The 21,727-nt window shown below is 34.7% G+C and overlaps 1 protein-coding gene and 1 long non-coding RNA gene across 3 annotated transcripts in view; one reads left to right on the top strand and one right to left on the bottom strand.

Moving 5' to 3' along the window:
• LOC144443292 (SH2 domain-containing adapter protein F-like) overlaps nucleotides 1-21,727 on the bottom strand; it is a 59,503-nt gene that overhangs the window by 12,723 nt on the left and 25,053 nt on the right. For both annotated transcript variants that reach the window (XM_078132731.1, XM_078132730.1), the window contains exon 2: nucleotides 11,095-11,257. In XM_078132731.1, the coding sequence (XP_077988857.1) occupies nucleotides 11,095-11,257 (163 nt within the window). The remainder of the gene's footprint in view (nucleotides 1-11,094; nucleotides 11,258-21,727) is intronic.
• LOC144443293 (uncharacterized) lies at nucleotides 776-2,955 on the top strand. Its single transcript, XR_013481682.1, has 3 exons — nucleotides 776-1,017; nucleotides 1,713-1,797; nucleotides 2,193-2,955. It is a non-coding gene; the product is annotated as an uncharacterized LOC144443293 (long non-coding RNA).

Here is a 21,727-nt window from a genome sequence, read left to right as displayed (position 1 = left end):
AAATTTGAAGACAGGATAACACGTCTCCATGATTGTATTCTATGCTGCAGCCACTTCCCTCTACTCTATCCTTCACATGTAGTACTCCCAAACCTCTGAAGAGATTTATTTTCATGTATTTTCTTAATGTGAGAGACAATACGATTTGAGTCTCAGTGTCATGTGCATGTATAAACCATCCAGACAGAAAGGCGCTGCATAGATGCCTAGATTTATTTGTTGGGAAAATTGAAGTTTGTTCAGTGAGGAGGAGGTTAAGATCAGCAGAGATTGGTCACACCTCTAGGGCGTATAATGTACAACTTTACTGAAACAAATGTCATCAATTGTTCCTGGGAGTATACAAATGTATACTCATGAAATGGCAACATCAATCTCTGCCCAATGACTTACAGCACCTGTCAAGGTAGTCTACCTCTTAAATTATCAAGATTTCACTTTTCATTGTCTGTGATCTTCACGGCAAGACTTGTCTTAAGGAGCCTAGGGAGCATCACTTTATCATAATGTCTTATCTATCTATAATGAAATCTCTTCTCCAGTATATCATTATATAATCAGTATATACTGTTTGTTGCATATATTATAAGACCTGTGGATGCACAGGATCTCATTCTAAGAGAAAGGGTAGATGATTTGGTTACTGAATGAGCTCCAGTATGGCAAAATACTACTGGTTAGCACTGATGTAGAAACAGAACATAACCATATCCATAACATGAGTCAGGGAATTGAGTGGCACATTTAGAACTTTATAGTATACAGTTCCCGTCATGTCATCCCGATGGACAGTTCACTGCCACACGCTCGACCATTCAGTGAACTGGAATCTTTCAGCGTCACGAAATATCATGAATATTCATGAGCACGGCTCACCGCCATTCTTCCCCAAGTCTTCGGAACTTGTCGGCAGAAGTTTCGCCCTTTGTTTAAAAGATTCGGTAGTTTTCGGATGTAAACGTGCCACACGTGCCACTATATACGACGTACGAAGAAAGATGGCAACTGCTGAAAGCGGTAAGTACGAGCTCGTACGAGTTATCATCCCTTTTTGACCTATTGATCGGTCTGGCAGCGAGGTCAGATTTTGCTCAAAAGTCCGTGCTAAGTTCATGGGTACATATGTAAGACTAAATGTATTTTTAGAGGTTTTCCTTTGCATATATCGCTGTAGTCAGTCTGAAAGAGGATTTTCCAAGCTTTACAACGAGGGGTCATATTTTTTTGTCGGACAATGGGGCGCGATGGGGCGCGTTTTTTCGGGAGCAGTGTAAATTCTCGGTGATCAGAGCGAGAGTGTCCACGTATTCAACACTGTGTACTATGTGTGACACGTTGTTTGTCACTGTCAGCCTAGCGCCTGTTGACTTTCTTGGAGTAGATTTGTTTTGGTGAGGGAATAGCTATCTGAGTTCTAAAACTAATTTCTGGAAAACGTAATCACGGTAACGTAAGCCTTATTTACATACGTGATAGTGGATGAAAGCTTCATTGTCGATCGATCGTCTGATATATGCGTGAGTAAATGGATTAGACGCGTAGACGTAGACGTACATCGTATGCAAAGCATGTGTATACAATCGTAAATGTAATCATATGTTGGCACTTGGTAGGTAATGTAACTGTTACAGATAAATTATTTGTGTCAATTTTTGCCAGCTGCTTTCAATATTGGTCGATAGAGTACTAATGAATTTTTTTTCGTCCGACAGCATCATCGTCAGTCTTGTTAGCACCATCCACAGAGCCAAAGCAAATCGAGCCAGGAGATATCAAAATTGAGACTAGTGTAAGAGGGTATGTGAGACATATTCCCGATATCACGTACTGCAATATCTTATTATTACTTTGTGTCACTTGCTTATGATCTGACATAGTAAACATGCACTTGAAAACAGGCCATAAAACAAAATGTAATCCAAGATGTGATAATTTTAATAGTAGTAACAACAACAACAACAACAGATATGGTTGATAGTACTCTGATAACCATCATACCCAGCACATTATGTTACCAGATTTGCCCGAGTTCCAAAGTTAACAGAATTTTACTTTGATTAATGTCATTTTGTAATGTGTATCATCTTAGTTATTTCTATAAATTTATTCTAGTTAATTTATCTGCTGTGTATGCATGGTTATATTTTATTATGACCCCATACAAATGTTTTTCTTTTGTTTTGTTTTTATAGCTATCAGGCTCTCTGTGACTGTCCCACAAGTGTATAGATGGATTTACATCCGGAAGTCGACAACCCTCATGATCTAACTGCTATTGATGAATACAGATTAGAAGTAAACAAGAAACTTGTTGAAACAAAATAGGCGAAAAAAGAAAAACACATTGAATTGTACGAGGAAGTCGATGACCTTCTCACTATTGAGATAGTAGAAATAAACCTTCAATATAAAATTTAAGTAGCTGTGAGCACAACAGTCCCATATGGATACATTTACAAAAGGACAGTCTGTTTTTCAACTCACTTCATAAATCTTCTCCAGGAAAGAACATTATCAAGCTCCTGTACATATTTGGTGGTTTGTAACACAAAATTCAATCTCTTCTTTTTGTCTACTTCTAGCTTGGACTATTTACTAGGTTGATCTTGACTATGTCCTTGTAACATATACCAGGATTAGTGCAATCTATTTCATGTAACAATGACAGTTTAGTTGTGATATTACCATACCAAACATGTTCCTCAATGATTGGCTTATCTGTTCTATTGAAGTAGTATCTGGTTGATGATTCATTCAAACTTGACTTGTTTTTGAGAAGACTCTTATGGCTCATTTATAAGTTAAACACTTCATGGGGGCCATGAACTGTCAAGCTTTGGAGAAACGTAAAATGATGTAATGTGAAAGATAACAACAACTCTCTGCAGTTGTATTTTCAATACTTTATTTAACATGGAGAAAATAAATAAAAATGAATATGTAATATATATATGTGGCTAATAAAATATATAAATACATAAAATATATCATCTGCTTCAGTTTACACTTTGTAACATGTATTAAACTTCACTTGTTTGCAATGGTCCTGAGTCCTGCTATAAATAGTTTTCAGCATGTCAGTCAATATCTTCACATTTGACTTTATGTAGAGGAAGACTTTCATCTTGTACAAACGTGTGATTTTTCATCTGTTGACAAGAGAGAACCAGAAATTTAAATTAGACATTGATTTCAATTCAAATCACTGCTGAGTAATTTCACGGGACAATTGTGGAAACTGTTTCAAAACAAAACAAAAATATAGGTGTGCGTGCAAAGTCTTGCATATGAGATAAAATTAAAGTTTTGATGTGATGGAACAAATCAGGTGATTTGTTGCTAATTGTCAGTCACGGCCAACAAACAAGAAACCCCTGAACATCAACCAAATAAGTGTGCTGATTAGTATTTCTTCACACTAATACATGTTAAAGAAATATCGTTTCAATGGGTACAAAATACTTATTTTCACCAAATACCATATCACTGTTTTATCAAATTATCAGCATAAATATTGATTCGTAGTATTTCCAAGTCACAATATTACCCACATTTGAATTTATATTCTCAACAAAAATATTTCGATCAATTTAGAACAAATTACATTAATAACAATCAATTGAAATCTTACCCTTTAACACGTTTTTTGTTTATACAGAATGTTATTCCTTAGTTCACAACCTTACGTGTTTTAGCCAGTTATAAAAGATAATATACACATTTGCCTGTGCTAGTCGTCGCCTCGCTCCGTAGCACTGAATACACCCGTACTGATAGGAAACTGTGAATGCCTATCTGGCACTTGCTGTGATGTTGCGAAATAATCAGTACATCGGTTATAGTATTGCCCCGGTTCGGAGCAATGCGACGACTTTCGTTTTAGATAAAATGTAGCAAAAAGGGCACGAACGAACGACTATCGACAGTGTACTAGTGACAGTGTAGTCTCGAGTCCCAATCAAGTAGCATTGTGTTGAGAGGTGTTCAGTTTGGCAATTTATTCTTTACAAAGTTATATTGACAGCTCTTTTTTATCCAGCATGTAGTCAAAATTTAAAACTGAGAAAGAAGAGTACCATATTTACCCTGATTTTAAAAGCTCAGCCACGCCGAAAACTCCCGTAAGCCACGAACCATACACGCCGTACGATTGACCATTGAAGTGCTCGACCATGTAGACAGGAAGTTAGGCGTGGAGTAATGGATATAAGAACAAACGCGCGTAACCTCTGACCAGTTGACTGAAAAGATGACATCATCGATCCTCTCATTGGCTACTTGTACTGTCCATCGGGATGACATGACGGGAACTGGTATACTTGGGAAGAAATGAGGTGTACATGTATACTGTATATGCAAATTTGTTACATGGTAAAAATGTATTATGTTACCATACAGCTATTATTTGCGGCCTTTCATAATATGATTGTATTATATTGCATAAAGTAAAGTTCATGTAAATGATCAATAAATCAGTATTATATACATATACATATACACAAGCATAGACTATATGATATGTGGTGACTGATCATACTGATGGGGTGGATGACACAACACATTGAATCTTAGACTAACATATGTATAGTGTACATGTATCTCTCATAAAAAGGCTGATGAAAAAGTTAAGAAGTAACATAAATCCCATTTTACATGGCTATAAAAAGTGTCCCGAATAGAGGGAAAACAGTCTGTGTGGATGCAAACTCATTTTGAAAAAGTCTGATATAAAATTAAGTATTGACTACACAAGGATTTAGACTTTATAGATGTACAATGTACCATTAAAAAAAATCTTAAAACTTGTTCTGCCTAGGTATCCAAAGGATTCTCTGATCTTTTAAGTTGATATTAGACCATACACAGATAACCTTGTTTTTAAAAGGTATCACATTATTATACTAATAATCACATCCCCCCAAAAAGTCTACATTTTCTGAAAGCGCTTGACTTACCTTATGCATGGAATGGCTATAAACATACTGCCCCCCCCCCCCCCTCCTCGCCTAGTGTACAACCCAACATTTGATTAATTTCTCTGCTTAGATTCAGTGCAACAATATGTAGCCTTAGATTCCTTGCCATTCCTTTAATAGTAGCCTCAGTCTACATCGCTGGATCTGTAACTGTGCTACTCTCTTGATTGTGAATGAGAGTTGAGGAAACAAAGATCAAACAAGTAGACATGCTAACTCCTAGCTAGCTGACTGGAATCAAGGATCACCTGAGCTGAGATGTACATGATGTAACATGAACTAGTTTTAGTGTCATTGAAAGTCAAACAGACGTCACACATATTAGGTTATTTGAGTCTACTAAAAATGATAAAGCAGTCAGCCATAAAAACTGTTTTTATTTGATATTTTTAGTAGGGATATGGTGGCACGAAACACAATGATTTATCTTGCTAGTCACATTGAAGCTGTGATTAATAGTACACGACATGCCTAAAATGGATACCAAGTATACTCCATAATGACTGCAACAAATCTGAATGTAACAAAATACTATAGATTAGTAACACGATAGACTAACCATGTCTAGTGAAGTACATTGTTCTATCAATGTTATCATTTCATGTTACATGTACATCGGTTGTTTCCTCAATGTCTGACAAGTAAATCAATTTGACAGCAGCGATGGGTGTACCATACATGTAGTGTGTACAGTAAGCATGGAAACCCTACCCCTGGCAATGGATGGCTGTGAAGCCCTAAGAAGGGTTCTACTGACTGGAAAGTATAATAGATGCAATTATACACTTTCTTATAATCTGATTAACGATACTGTACCAACAGCAGATGCCAATCGTCATTGTTTTCTAACCTATAAGTTTAAATCTTTCAAAAAGCTGCCAGTTTAATACCCTTACAAGATAAGTAAATTTGTTTCTTTATACTGTTTATCTACAGGCAATAATGCAGCTAGGGCAGCTAGGCTAGTGTACTGTACTATCATAAATGCAGTAGAATGATAGACTAAGTATGCATCTTGATACAATACATACAATTTACAAAGTTGAAACTCCAGACTTTTCTCGAAGAACTCTTAACCAAAGAGTGGTATTATGTTCAGGTAGCTATCCTATACATTTCACCATGTTTGCATGACTTCAGTGAAAACAAACCCTTCTGCAATGAAAGTTACAGCATTTTGCAATGACCATTTCCTAAAATCGACACTGAACATTATTCTTACATTAAGGTAGGTTGGCCGATAGTAGAAAAGATTTCCAATCTACATTGTACATGTAAGTGTTTTAGGAGATAATGTTAGGCAAATCTGAATACCTGGATGTCTTACAGTCTATTCAACTTTCCATTTCCACACAAAGATGCTACATCTACATGTAGAGCTCCATTCTTTGCAAAATAGATAAAGGCCTATATTGACATGCTGATCCTATCAAGAGTGCCCTCACATTGCAAAGTCTGTGCAATGCTTGTGTCTGTAACAACTTAAAACCTAGACACATTATATATCATGAAAACTACATTTACACCAAAATGCTCTTCAATAATAGGGTCACATATATATAATAGTGCATCCATAATAATCATCAGATATGAACGTGTATGCCTTCATCTTATCGCCTTGTAGTTGTACTATTATTAAAATCATCAAATTGAATAATGTGACACTGAGGAGAGAAGCGATGTTAACTCAGTGACAAAGCATGTAACGAATGGAAAATACTAAGAACTGAAATAATACTGATGGTATTGAACAACAAAGTTGACTACTATATATAAGTGCATGTACTTTATCCTTGATATTTGGCACTGCCTACATTGTATGCAGCTATTACAACTTGCCCATTTCAACAGCTATCTTTCAAAAATACGGTCCTTTCAACAACTAACAGCAGTGTACATGTGATACTGATATGCATGGACAACACAGTATGTCTTCTGACATTCACAGCAAAATGTTATCTGACGATAATAACACTTGAATACAACAGTATTATTTCATACATGAATACATATACATAATTTATCTTGCCAATTTTTCAGCTAGACACATCTGAGATACTTGCTGATTTAACAGGTGAAGCTAATATTGCCCATGGACAATATGCATTTCACTTGTACACTGTATATGTGAGGAAAAGTTACATCTCATTAAAATTGTGATTTGTAAATGATCCTCGTGTACTTGCCGGATGAATATTATAATTACCAAAATCAATATTCATTCCCAATCATATTCATTTTGCATGTATATCATATCATATGTTATGAAATAAAATATGGGGAATTTGCATCTTCAGATCGAGAGTTTATCTGCCCAATGTCAGGAGAGTGGATTGGTAACTGATAATCAGGCACAAACTGCCCATGTTGGGCAATAACATATATTATCAATTCCTTTTCACTGGCTAAAAATATAGCCCTTCTGACAATCAATTCCATTTATTAATGCATGAACGTGGCAAATTTTAAGGTCATCATAACTTTTTTCACAAGAATTTAATGTAGTGCTCAGTATATATATAAGGCTAAATCATTCTTACAATGTAACCTTAAAATCACTGACACATGTACATTAAGTTGTCTTCCTCATCATGTCTGAAAGCTTGTCAAATTCATCTATTACTCAAACTACAATAACATTCACAATTCAATGAGGCAACCCTATTATGGGGTAGATAAAATTTACACATGGTTTATTCATCAGCAACCATCATAAAATATTCCATTTTTTAAACTGAAGGCACGACATGACAGTGACATATTTGTTGTGCAGAGAAGTACATTTTTGGTGGATTTATGCATCTCAATAAAATGAAATAAGCGAAATTTGATCCATTATCCTAAGCTAAAATGATAACTTAATTCCTTGTACCACAAACAATAATTTATCTCCTTCCTGAAATAAATACCCTGCTTACATGTATAACCTGAGATGACGTTGTAACTTTAGTCTGAATTGATTCAGTTAATATTGAAATTTTAATACGCTAAGGCTGTTGTCTTACTTAAGAGAAAAACATTTTAAATGAAGCTATGCTGTTTTGAAATCTGATCGTTGATTGCTTAAACATTCGACAGTCACATCTCCATGTCTTGTCCACAGGAGGTAATTACATGCGTGTGATAAAAATGCAGATACTGTACAAAATAGAAACATGTAGCTACATGTATATTTCTTTTAAGTCTGAGCATTGATTCATTTTCCGATGTCCACAGGAAGGTTGCCCTCAGAAGATAATTCTGTCAAAATCTGCAAATGCTTAAATTATTTCATCTAAATCTGAGCACTGATTGTATTATTGTCCAACATTTCCTATGTCCACAGAACAGTTGCCCTCAGATGATCATACATGTATTTGCAGAGATCTTAAGTACAAATGTACGTTATACATGTGAAGCTGCATTATCAAATCTGAGCATTCGTTGAATTTGATAACATTTAATTCCGATGTCCACAAGAATATCTACAGACAAAAATTTGTCGAAGTCTTTTAAATAATAAAGTAATAATTTCTTCAAAATTTAAGCACGGATTAATTCAACATTCCCAATATTTGTACAAATGTAAGACTGTTGCCCTCGGACTAAAGCATTCTGCTTCCTTCCCAAAGCGAAGTCAAGGTTCACTACACAAACAGGTTAAGAATCAATGAAGCCAATTAAAGACAGAAAAAGAGTAATCTCCAGAAAGCTGTAACTGGTGAGGAGTTGATCCATTCTGACAAAATGAATGTGAAAATAAACATCTGTGCCAATGTGTATCTTAATGACAACTTCCATTACCATATATCCTGGGAGAGTAATTCTTTCCGAAGAAAAGATACAACCCATTTAACCTGGGCTAATGACCAGGAAATCAAAAGTTCCACATGATTTAATGTTGCCTGGACAGCTTCTTTTTTTTACGTGTGGCCTCAAGGCTTGTGGTGATTAAAGTCATAGCAAAGGGTATCGTGGACTACGTTGACTACAGCAACTTCAGTGATTTAGAGTCACAGCAAAGGGTATAGTGGACTCCTTCACTTCTTGTGTTGATGGCTGCAACCAATGGTCATATTTCCAGGCAACGATGTACAAAGTCTTAAGTCATTTTAATCAAATTGATTGATTGGGCAATGTCTACATGCATTCCGACTCTGTGCAATCAGAGATGACCAAGTCAAGCGAAATGTCTCCTTGTATTTCAGTGTAAATCTAGATGACATACTTCATGGAGATAATGGGACAGCCTTTACACTTACAACATAACTCAGTGCTCAAACTGACAGGGAAACGAGAAACCTAGAATAATAGATGCACTTGTGTATACTTTTCAAATATCATCTTCTCTAACGATATGAAATTTTAGTTGTATGTCATGTCATTACTGTAAATTACTTTAGAATGGTCATATTTTAAAAGGGACATCTTCTGGAACCTTCACGTTTTTTTCTTGACTATTCAACTTTGAGAATGAAATCTTCTATTGTAACTTATTATGCTGGCAATGTCTTGGGTCATAATTAGAAATAACGTATGCATGAAGTAGTAATTCATTGCAAAAATGACTTGAATCGTTGACTAGTTTTGCACCATGAGCAAACTTTTATCAAAAATTTTTGAATTAAACTGAATGATCTAATTTTGTAATTTCTTTTAGAGTTACAAAATTATATCAGTCCAATCTAATTCAATAATTGAGCAGCTGTGCTATATTTATTGTTTTTTTCAGTCTGTTGAAAAATACATGAAATCGATATATTGTAAATTGTTTATTTATTCTTGTTAAGTGAATTACCTCTCTACTAATTAATTGTATACTAGCTTGATACATGTATCTGTGTACACAGTCCTGAAAAATATACAGAAGATTTTAACTTGAATTTGTGATATGGTGATAGTGTTGAGCATTAAAAGATTATACATGCTAATTATAAACAAGTACAACACAATATTACAATTAGTTGAAAATATAGCAAAAAATAAATAAATATGAAAATAGTTGTTTTACAGTCACAGAGACACTGTAACATTATGTACTGTGGTTTACTTCAGATTTGTGTGTGATTGACTAGTTTGTAGTCACAAGTGTTGGCACTGCTTAGATTTCAAGTTTAACCTTGAAATACAAGCTTTGATTACAGGCTACTAATATAAAGTCCTAGACAGATGCTTTAAATCTTGAGTGCAAATATTGTGTTACTCAACAACTACATGTAGAAGGCTACAGTTGCAATCACCTAATTTGTAGATACATGTAGGGTATTTTTGTGTGGATAAACATGGCAGAGTAAAAACTTACAATTACGCAAAATGAGAACATAAAGAGATTTCTATGATAGCTTTAGGTTATTTTTCTATTAACTTTATAGAGAACTACATGTTACTTCTGTTGTTATTCTGTCGCTAAAAGGTGATTTTAAAAAACCCCATAAAGGTATAGTTTTCATGGAAGAATGAACTATACTGCAATAATTTCAATAGCGATTGTGATATTAAAAGCCGAGACGTGTCTGTACATCTGTCCATCCATTTTCTCAATAATTCTGATAGTGAAATTTCAAAATAACATGAATATGTATCAATTGTAATATATTTGACAAACCTCAAAGGAATACTTAATCCTCATGAAGCCCCCCTCCTCCCTATTTGGTACAACTGGAATACACATAGATCCAGATCATCATGGAATGTGATTGATGGCTTTGTTCTGTCCATGTACTAGTATGATGCATATCATTAATGAATATATACAAGTATCAGCTTGCAAATCATCTTTGCATTTCTAGGGCAGGACGCAGGTTTACTTCAAAAAATTGATAAAGCTTCAATCCTAATATTAGCTCCATGCAGGCACAGCCCAGAGGTGGCTGTAGGAATGACCCACAGCTGTCCATCCACCCATCGGTGTGTATGTGTGTGTGTCTGTTCATACATTTACTGAAGTAATGGGTGTCAATTAATTAACATCACTTTATGTTATAAGCAGGTATGACTCAAACTATGTAAGAACATAACAGCTTTCATAGATGGCTAGCAAATTGTAGAACCATATTTCAGACATCAATACACAGCATGTAGCATTAGGGGGTTTTGTTCATGTATGTGAGCACAGAAGACTTGTTCAAATTATACTTACGTTGAAGCATTTTCTGAGCTTCATACGGTTCAGTATAATCCCCTTCATCATAAATTCTCTCTGACACACCATCAGGAGGAAGCTCATATACTCGTTCTGCCATGGCTTCAGCAGCTGCTTTCCTTAAATCAAATGGATCACTGTAGTCTTCTATAATAACGGGCTGAAAGGTTTCAAAAGAGAAGATATACGTTGATGATTAAAATCAATGTATTACGTTGGCTTTATATCCTGGCCAATATGGTATATTAAAGTTCAGTCGCTGTTTGACAGTCTACACAAATCTGGAAGAAGTGTGTTTTGTTGGTTGACAAACATGGTGCCCGACATCCTGATTACTACATCTACATATATGTACATGTGTATGCCAGTTCATTTGGGGAGAAAGTCTTTCGTAAATCATGTAAAAAATCATGTGAAACTCTGGAATAATACTAGTCTGAATAATTGTGATTTTGATACATTGCATATCACTGGTAGAATTATCATATCGTGAACAATTCTTAATCTAAACACCCCTAAGAATGTTCTCACCAAATTTCAGACCGACCTGCCAAACATATCAAATAGCTTGCCACATCTCTGTTACAAAGAATTTTTAAAAACTTGCCCTTGTGTACTGTATAAGACTACTGTACAAGAAAATATACATGTATGTAGTACATGTGTATCTGATAAACTTGAGTCAATACTAGTATTACTACATTTTTGTACATGTACATGATACTCACGCTGACTACTTTGACTACAAGTTTATTAGTATTTCATTTTAGGTTTTTGTGATAATGTACAATAGTGGACCAGCTGGATAAGCTATATATTAGTAATCAAACTAGGGAGCTAGGGTTACGTTTACGTGATGGTTGGGGATTGGTTAAGGCCCCATAACATACAATGTACAAACTCAACTTGTACAATCGATAACAAATGGGCATGGTTACATGATATTTACTCCTATGTCTTATCACTTCAATTTGAAAGATTCACATTGTTTATCATATAAGACTAGTCCACTATATTGCTTTCAGGCTTTTCCACAACTTGTTGATATTAATTAATAAAAACTTTTTTAAAATTACGAGCTTCGACAACCCAAATATTAAAGTGATCAATCAATCAAGCAACAAATTAGACATCACTTCAGTTGTACAATACAATCTCTGTAAGAATGAATGATTAGCTTCAGTAACTTTGTAGTGATAAGAACTGAAGCAATTTCACATAACTAAATCAGGAACACTACCGAGAAATCAGAATTTCCCATTTTAGGTTAAACATTTCTGGAAATGAAATGTCATTACCCATCAAGTTGACTTATTCATTCTAATACTACTATTCACATTCATACAATGATGTCGGAGGATTTAGATCACATGATTTCACTTCTGCTGAGCAGGACTTCACTTAGAATCCATCCTTTTATCTGTTTCACTGTTGCTCTTTCTTTTCTCGTTTCGCCCCAAGGCCCTAAAAACTCTATTCAAACCTACAGGCTATAGCTATTCAACTCTAAAAAGATGGCGTGATCTTTCAAATTATGAAGAAATCTTGATGCCCTTTGGGAATCAATCAGAATTTTTTTCGGTTGGCTATTCCTGTTTCTTCCATCTCCTAGACTTGTTGATGGAAATCATGTAATAACTGATAATAATAATAATAATAATAATAATAATATTAGTTTTCAATTTTTACATAGAGTACATTTTTTTGTATTTCCACACTTTAATTAATTTAACATTTTATATTACTTGAGCAAGTCTTCATTCACGAAGTTAGCCCAAAGACTTTAATGTACATGTAGTTTCCAGTATTTCCGTAACAATATTCAGATATGTTGTAAAGGATCATATTCAAGTACATCCATATATCTCCTAACACACTGTAATACCTTGCAGACTCTTTCAAGGTCTTTTAATTTGGAAATTCTATGACCAGATAGGAGTACAAGTGAATCTTGGTGTACATGTAGACAGCATTTGAACATGTTCTTTCAAGGTCTTTGAACTCAGAAGTCTAATACTAATAGACAGATACAAGTACATGACTCTTGGCATAGATGGCTCTAGAAGTTGACTCTTCAAGGACTTTGAACTCAGAAATTAAACGAACAGATACAAGTTCGTGAGTAGTCTTAGTGAAGATAACACTTCAACAGGATCTGTTTGGTATTTTTATATGAATCTATTAAACACCTGTCAAGGTGGGGGTTCTGTTTATTGGAATTTGTGTGGGTGTTCACAGACAAGCTTCAACCCAATCGATCAGCATGTCTGCTGCCTTGTTGTACTATAACTAAATGCTAGACTGTAATTATACATGCTGTGCGCATAACAACCTGGAAATGATAGAATATTTGAACAGAATCAGTGATAGGTCTTATTTTGATAAATGGAAACGTGTCAGTCTGCAAATTGCTGGACAGTACTCTTTCATTTCGTTCCATTTGAATTTACCATTTCTTCAAATTCAAGCTGTTTTTTTTTGCCTCCAGTACTATAGATTTTGTTCTCAATTCTATACTTTCTTCAAATTAGCCTGCTCAGCTGCGAAGACATGTCAGAAATAATTAAAGCCATGTTTTAAACCACAGATGTTTGCCCAATATTTCTACAAATTTTTCAACGTTTAGAGAATCTGAATGAAAGAGGAATTAATCTGAAAAAGATTTACACCAGCACTTCACTAAAATTTTGGATGTGAAACTTTGATAAAATAACAAGTAAGAGGTAGAATGTGATACCGGGATATCATCACGACCATGACATCATCAAAATTTCAATTTTGATTCACACAAGGTGGGATTGTTTACAGAATTTTGCAGGATTGTTACCGGATGTACCTGTACGTCCCATTAGTGAAATGCTACACCAACCCTGTTTACGTTGTACGTCATGTAAGTACATGTAGGTGTTTGAACAGTACAATTAAACTCACGAAAAGTGGTGTGGCTAAATTGACAAAAATCTTACCGGTACGCGGTACTGACACTGCTACATTTTATCATATCTTCCTTGATGAATATCTCTGTTGATAAGATTTTTGTTGAGCCAGATGATAAAATGTAGCACTATTGGTACCATGTTTGTTGATTCTATAAAGCCAACCACTCTTAGACTAACAATTTGGCCATTGTGACTCCACTTTACATACCCCTGTACGTCCCATTGCCTTTAGGAGTGGGTAACCTTGGTAAACATTATTTTAAAATTTCTTTGATTAGTTCTTATCATAGAATATTGCTTGAAATACACTTGTAATGGTTGATTAGTCAAAAAATAGGCTTCTGCCCCTTGACATCAACTGTAACTTTTCCTACATCCTCTTTCTTTTTTGGTGACAATGATGAATGGCGAAGTGAAGTGTATTGGTTTTTTTTTAGTTGAATGGGTAAGCTTACCGCCACTGTAATACCCAACAACAAATAAGGAAGTTTCTGTGAATGGAAACCAACTCTTTGGTACCAAATACGTTACAAGAACTGTTTCCTTTTTTCAGGAGTGCGTAAAACACTATTTACATGTAGTCTTAACATTAACAAGCAAAGGTTTGAATTTGTCTGAACTAAGCCATATTCAGCCATGTACAAGTTAATTTCAGATACTATTAGTTTAATTGGTGGATATCACTGTTTAACTTTAATGAATTATTAGATCTCAAACTAAGCATTCTGATACAGTAGAGAGTAATGCAAAATAATAATATTAAGAAAAAGAATAATAACAGTACTTGTATAACAACATCAATTTCTTAAATTTCATAAGCAATGAACAAAACAAAAAGTAATAAAAGTCCCCACGAGTGAAACACACTAAAAGCACTACACTACAAAATACACAAGTCTTTGTGCATCAACAGACAGACAGACAGACAGACAGGTGGTAAAATGGAACCTATTGTAATAGCATCCCACCCCACCCTCCAGGACTATTCCTGATCTTATTTTTGGAAATATACAAATGTACCTGAATGGGATTATGCCCAACCTTCGTGTTGTATCACGCTAACTTTTGTAACACCTCCACCACCTATTACCAGGCTCTGTAATTTAATATCCCAAGCATACATTATGTACATTTGTATATCAAACCCTAATGTCATTGTCTCCTGAATTTTGTTTCATTCTAAAACTGACAAGGGATATACAATGTGACATCCAAGTTGGGCCCAGTGTCCTCCCATTGGCTGGAAGGGTGTAGTATGGAGTACATGTACTCTACATATATTTGGTATTTACAAATGATGTGGATAACCATAGACCCTACACATGTAGGGTAGTGTAGGGTCTATGGGATAACCAAGAAGTTAAGTACACATACCAATTACATTTTTGTAGTTAGCTGATACTTGTTAGCAATATGTGGGTACAGTGTGCATAGCAATTACACCAAACAACAACACAGATCAATCACTATCTAAACAATCGGATGTTTTCATGTTTATGTTGCATTAACAGTTCTGTATTATGTTTACTTATGCAGTAATAGATAGCACCCTACCTTGAAACCACAGAAATAACACTAATGCTCAAGAAATATATTTTACAATAATGTAAAACACTTGCTACATTGTATATACTGTATATGCTATTAAGATTCATCTGTCTTTTCATGAACCTATTTTCATAGAAATACACTGAGGGCCAGACCTGATAGATTTGAATCACTATGACAACAATGGTATCAGAGAGTCAAATACAATGTACATGTAAGCTACTTGTACATTGTACAATATTCAGCAAACAGTGAGTATAATCTCAACAGTACATCTATACTATAGGTTTGAGCTAAAAGGCAGGATTAAAATGTATGTATGAAAACCAATTGTCTGGTAGAGCTTTTAGAATCAGTTGGTCCACAACAAAAGAATAATCCTAGTAATCCTCATGGCTCCACTGATAAGATGTCACTAATGCGAGAATATGAGATTGAATCCCTGGCTTTTAATGCCCAATACTTCTTCCCACAGACTGTGCATGACCAATGGTTCCATAGAGATTGGATGATTGTTTCATTATCAAAGCTTTAATAGGACTCACTTTTTTTTTTTTTAGCTCTGTCACATAACTCTACCAATCCTAATCTGACATGGGCCCAGGTTAATGTACAGTGAACCATAACAGTTTGACAATCAGCATCTGATAGTTGTCTAGTAAAATCTTTAGTGGTTCTGACTGAGTGTCATACATATAAATATCACATATCTAAATTTAGCAATAAACTCAAAATAGAGATCTATAGTTCTTTATCAGCATGTTGACTTTAAGACAAATATCTATAGATGAAGGTAATTTAGATACGACAGAAATTCCTTGCAATTAGTTTGTAATTATCAATGCAATATCAATAATCACAATGATCAATTTGTTGTTGCAACACATTTTAATAATACAAGTTCGAACATGTGTGTATATATCTTTAAGTATGCATGTGAAATGTATACCAAAGGTGACAAAATTAAGATACTGCACAACTCCCATTCTGCTGTGCCTGCACATTACCATCCTGATAGATATATAGTGTTCTTGCTATACATGAAGTACAATCACTATACATTTACATCTACCTGAATTGATTATTCCCCTATCAGTTTCCCTGGGTTCCCCACAAATATTATAGAACAAGGTATATAAATCTATTTACCAGATTTCTCTACTCTGTAGCCTTGAATTCAGTGGTGTAGAGATTTATAGAGCTCTTAATTTTTCCATACCACACCTGGTATTTTTCTAATGACCAATTGCTTTAATGAAACTATGGCCAGAAATCAGAAGCAAATTATTTTGGGGGGTTTTCAATTCTTCCCACTCTGAGATGACGTCAACAGTGTCACCATGTGATTAGAAACAATTTGGCGGGTTATGCTATACAGGGTATGATGTAAACATAATTACCATATTTCATTATGGTTGAACATCACCATGGAAAATCATAATCTAATTTCAGGTTTCAATAACGGAATGAAGGACATGGTACGAGAAAGGTGAGAACTAAAAACGCCCACATGACTGAATTCTAGGCTTCCTACTATGTCTAATACTCGTACAGAAACACTGTGATGTTTACATTGGTCTAGCCTGATACCGGTAGTACCGGTACACACGACACAGCTTACATACGACACAGCTTACATTATTAGTCCAAGTCTTGAATTGAACCGTATATATTGCATAACGTGTGTCTGGTCATCATGATTTTGTGTTGAGTTTTGAGGCTGTGTGGTAAAGGAGGTGTTTGAAGTAGATACAAATCTTGGGTAATACAAATAAATTTGTACAATTCACTTTACACAGCTGGATTAGGACTTTGTAACATGCATGCTGATTGTAGAGCAAATGTGTCTCATTAGTAAAATATATTCCTATATAATGAGTGATATAAGCTGGCAAGCTAGCACTTATTGTGATATCAGACACCCCTGGATACCTATTTCAGTTCCGGATTATGGTTAAAACCAAAGATTATGATATTACCAAGCTTCACAGATGTACATTTGTACTAGACTAGGAAGTAATGACTCACATTTCCAATGCTTTGTGCAAACTTTCCACAGTTGGCATAGTATTTTAATAGTCTCCGAAGTACTTCTATTTTTTTCTCTATGTAATGCAAAAAGGAACACGCTTTCAATAATTCAAGAAGAGATTTGAACAATTCATACACACTTCTCAGTTTTGTTTTCTTGAATGACGTACAGTAAGTACATATGTACACATCTATCACTAGTATGTTCACTTAGTTTTAACTTCTGTATAAAAAGAGGTGGATATCTGGAAAAAATTATATAGACCTAAGACTTGTGCTATAATTTAGGTACTGAACCATGGTATTACTATTAGAGACTTGTCGTGTTCCAGTGTGCCTTCCTGGTAATGATAACCAAAGTTTGTTGTTGAGGGTCAAAATGATAAAAACTGGGATTTCTTATGAGTTACCACATACAAACAAGAGATAGGGAAATACCATAATCTGTTGTGTCACTAGAAGTGGTGCATCAAATTGACCGAGAGGGCACACTGTCATGTTCAAAATCATACATGTGTAGATTGCTGTGTCCATACTTATGATACAACTAAGTCTCAGGTTTCGTGATTTTAATTGTACATACTCCAATGTACATGTATGTAGACCAATGTAATAAACTGCAACCAATATCAACAGAATTCAAATTTAATCAAATTATAATAACATTCAAATGACATGAAACATAATCTGCATGTCGGTACATTCCTATATTTCGGCCATCTAGAATAGCTCGGAACACTTCAGTCAAACATTAATTAATTTGCTGCAATACCGTATTAATGTCGTAAACGGATGCACAGTGAGTGTATACGTGTAAGCTTTCAAATTACTTTTTAATAAAAGGGTGATATTAGTAACAAGTAACGAGAGGAAATTGATTAAAAACTAGTGATGGTATCAATACCGTCAACAGCAGCAAACTAAAGTGATATCAATACAAAGCTGTGATTGTGAAAGATTTGAGGAGATTACCGTGGCGACAACATGGTGTGTAGGTAGTATTTTCCTTGCTAGAATTTCAAATTTTGTAGATATGATCAATTGAGTTTTTCTTTTAATCCGAGAGTAATGAAAGCTCAAGAAAGTAATACTTGTAAGTCCTAGCATATGAGATGTATGTCTAAGCAATTTGTAAACTAACACTCACTGCTTGATATGTTTAATACCATTTCAAAGATTTGCATATTACTTTTTATGCTACATGCATGTATACTTATATACTGCACTAGCTACAACTGGAGGGGTGGGGGTGGGAGGTGAAATTTCTAGTATTTCAAATACCTGATACCGTATGTACCAGGTAATTACATGTAGTGTTTGAGGGTGTATGGGACTCAGGAGTATGTGTTGGAAGAAGTAATGTCTAGTCATTCTCAACAACACACTGTATACATGTACATTTTGTATGTACTTCCTACATCAACTACACAATTAGTATGACCACAGGGTCCTTGTAAATGATTATGCATGCACAGAGCATGAACTTTTTAAATCCTGACTCTTCTAAAGGTTTCTCTCCAAACGCTATCTTTTAAATCAGTTGAACTCAACATATGCACTGCTGTAAGTACAGGATTTCATTAGCATCAAGAAGACGTCACCTCATATTCTCCCAAGCCAGAGCACATACATGTATTTCTGTTGAAGCAAAAATCGTTGTGGGTAGGTTTCCAACTATGCCATAAACAGGCCTGTGCCCTACATGCTGTATCAGCTTCGAATATTTCAAGAATACCTAACCCTTTCTTTCATCAATGGTTCATTTAAAGTACAGCATTGAATACCTTATTGCTTAGCATGTGAAAATGAAAGCAGTTCATTGCATATTAATCATGAAGTCCTTCCTACTGACGTGCTCCAAATGGATTTGTTTGTTTTTAAAGGATGTTTTGTACCCAATCTGGTTTGTTGTATGGTACAGTATTTTTTGTGTGTTATATCAGTACATTACATAACCTGATAATCTCTTTGAAGGTTACAGATATCATTGTCATAGTGGATAAAATCAAATCCTGACTATACAAAACAACAATGATGATCCGTCTCTCTGGCATAATTTTGTTGTTTTGTAAGAAAGAGAGAAACACGAATACAAAATATAACTTCTGATCATCCATGTAACATACATATACCTGTACATGATGCACATCACACATGCAGAGGAAGCATATCTATCACAGGAAGCATATAATTTATATTGCGATTCTGTCTGTCATCATAGAACCATACATTCCTAACCCAAATATTTTAAGAGGTGATTCGATACCATGGGTAAGCTCCAGAATAAGAAAATATTTCGAAACTCAGGCAAACTTTATCCCTGACATAGTAACTAACCTATTACCCCAACACTGGAAAGTGCCGTCAATATCAATCCATAAATCTATCTGAAATCCGATGATATTACGATGAAAAGTGTAACTGTACTTCAATGGTAAATATATATGCACTAGACAGTACATACAACGATAACATTTTTTCCACTTTCCATCAGAGAAGTACATTTCCTTAAATAACCTAAATATGTATTCATAGAAGTGTAAATAACAGGATTAGTCGATAACAGATGATAATTATATAGAAGCAAACGAGATACGATTATTCTCATCTATTCTACTTCTTTGCAATCTCCGTATCTCTAGAACACAAACGGGCTATAATGTGCCCAGTTACATCTGCACCATTACATTGCTGTTGCCATGGTAACAATGTGAATGTCTTCCATCTTATCAGCGACTTTAAGCCAAGTTAATAATTAGATAGTCTGTGCAGTGGTCGGGTAATCATTTTAAGTGTTTCAACAAAGTCTAGACATAGGAAATTGTGATATTCACTTCAGAATATGTTCACAGAGTTATCCATATTACGAGTATCATGAATACTTTCTTCCAGACGAAATTTTATACTAATTATTTCACAGAATAGGAATTGCTTTATGAAAAAAAAGGGGAATTTCAAATCTAACACTGCATCTAAAAGATGGAGAAATTGATGAATACAAACAAAATGGGCAAATTCCAAAAATTACCAATACACATACACTGTACCCTCTAATGATAGCCAAATTTTGTTGTTGTTGTGGGTCAGTATGATAAATCCTGGCATTCCTTGTAAGTCACCACATATTTCAGAAATAGGGGAACACCAAATTTTGGTGCGTCACTAGAAAATGTGTGCGTCAGTGGCACGTCAAATTGGCTTTAATAGAGGACACACTGCATATGTACATACATTCCTACAAATTTGCATATAAACTGCTCCTGCATTTACTGATAATAATTATACACTGACATAAAATAATTTGCTAGATAGACTCTTGGTTTGTATTCAGCAGCAATTCCATATCAATAAATCTTATGGCCCTTTCTGAGAACAAATCAATGTTATTCTGATAATGTGTTACTGTAATAAATATACATTAAGATAATTGTATATGAGAATGTCACAGCTATCCTTCTCCTATGGCATGATATATTTATATTCCCACGCCTTTAATATCCTTTAGTTGTATTTGATAACTGTATGATATAGGGACTTAGAATTTATAGGTGAAATCATTTCAACTCCAAATGTATGCAATGATAATGTGTCTGAAAGAAATTAACACAATATTCAGTACTACAACAGTTAGAAATATCACAGAACTACGGGTATTTGCACAAGGGCTGGCAATGTTCTACATGTATGTGGCCGTACTTTTGCAAGTATCATGAGCACATGACGTTCAAATACTCATGCATATCCACACTGGAACTCACTCGCCATGGAGTTCTGTTATTATTATTACATAATATTTATCCGAACAGCAAATTTCAGTAAAAGTGACACTGTGCGATTATGCCCTTTTATGTACAGTGAATGATTGTCCCTTCATTTGCATATCATTTGAATACAAGTATGCAATTATGTTTTATACCACAACTAGTATGCACACGTAATGGTGCAAGTAATCTCTGGTACATATGTAATAATGTGTATTCTTTTTTATACCTCATTTTAAAGCACCTCTTTCAAAATGCACATTCTTTTTTTTTTTAAATGTAACTTGCCCTGTTTCTGCTATTAACCAGACAAGTATCTTATTTTTCCTTTAAACACTTTTACAGCTCAAG

This window comes from Glandiceps talaboti, chromosome 12, assembly GCF_964340395.1.
Source record: "Glandiceps talaboti chromosome 12, keGlaTala1.1, whole genome shotgun sequence".
In the NCBI taxonomy this organism is placed as follows: Eukaryota; Metazoa; Hemichordata; class Enteropneusta; family Spengelidae; genus Glandiceps; species Glandiceps talaboti.
Note: the sequence above shows the minus strand (reverse complement) of the source record. Positions and strands in the feature narration are given on the sequence as shown.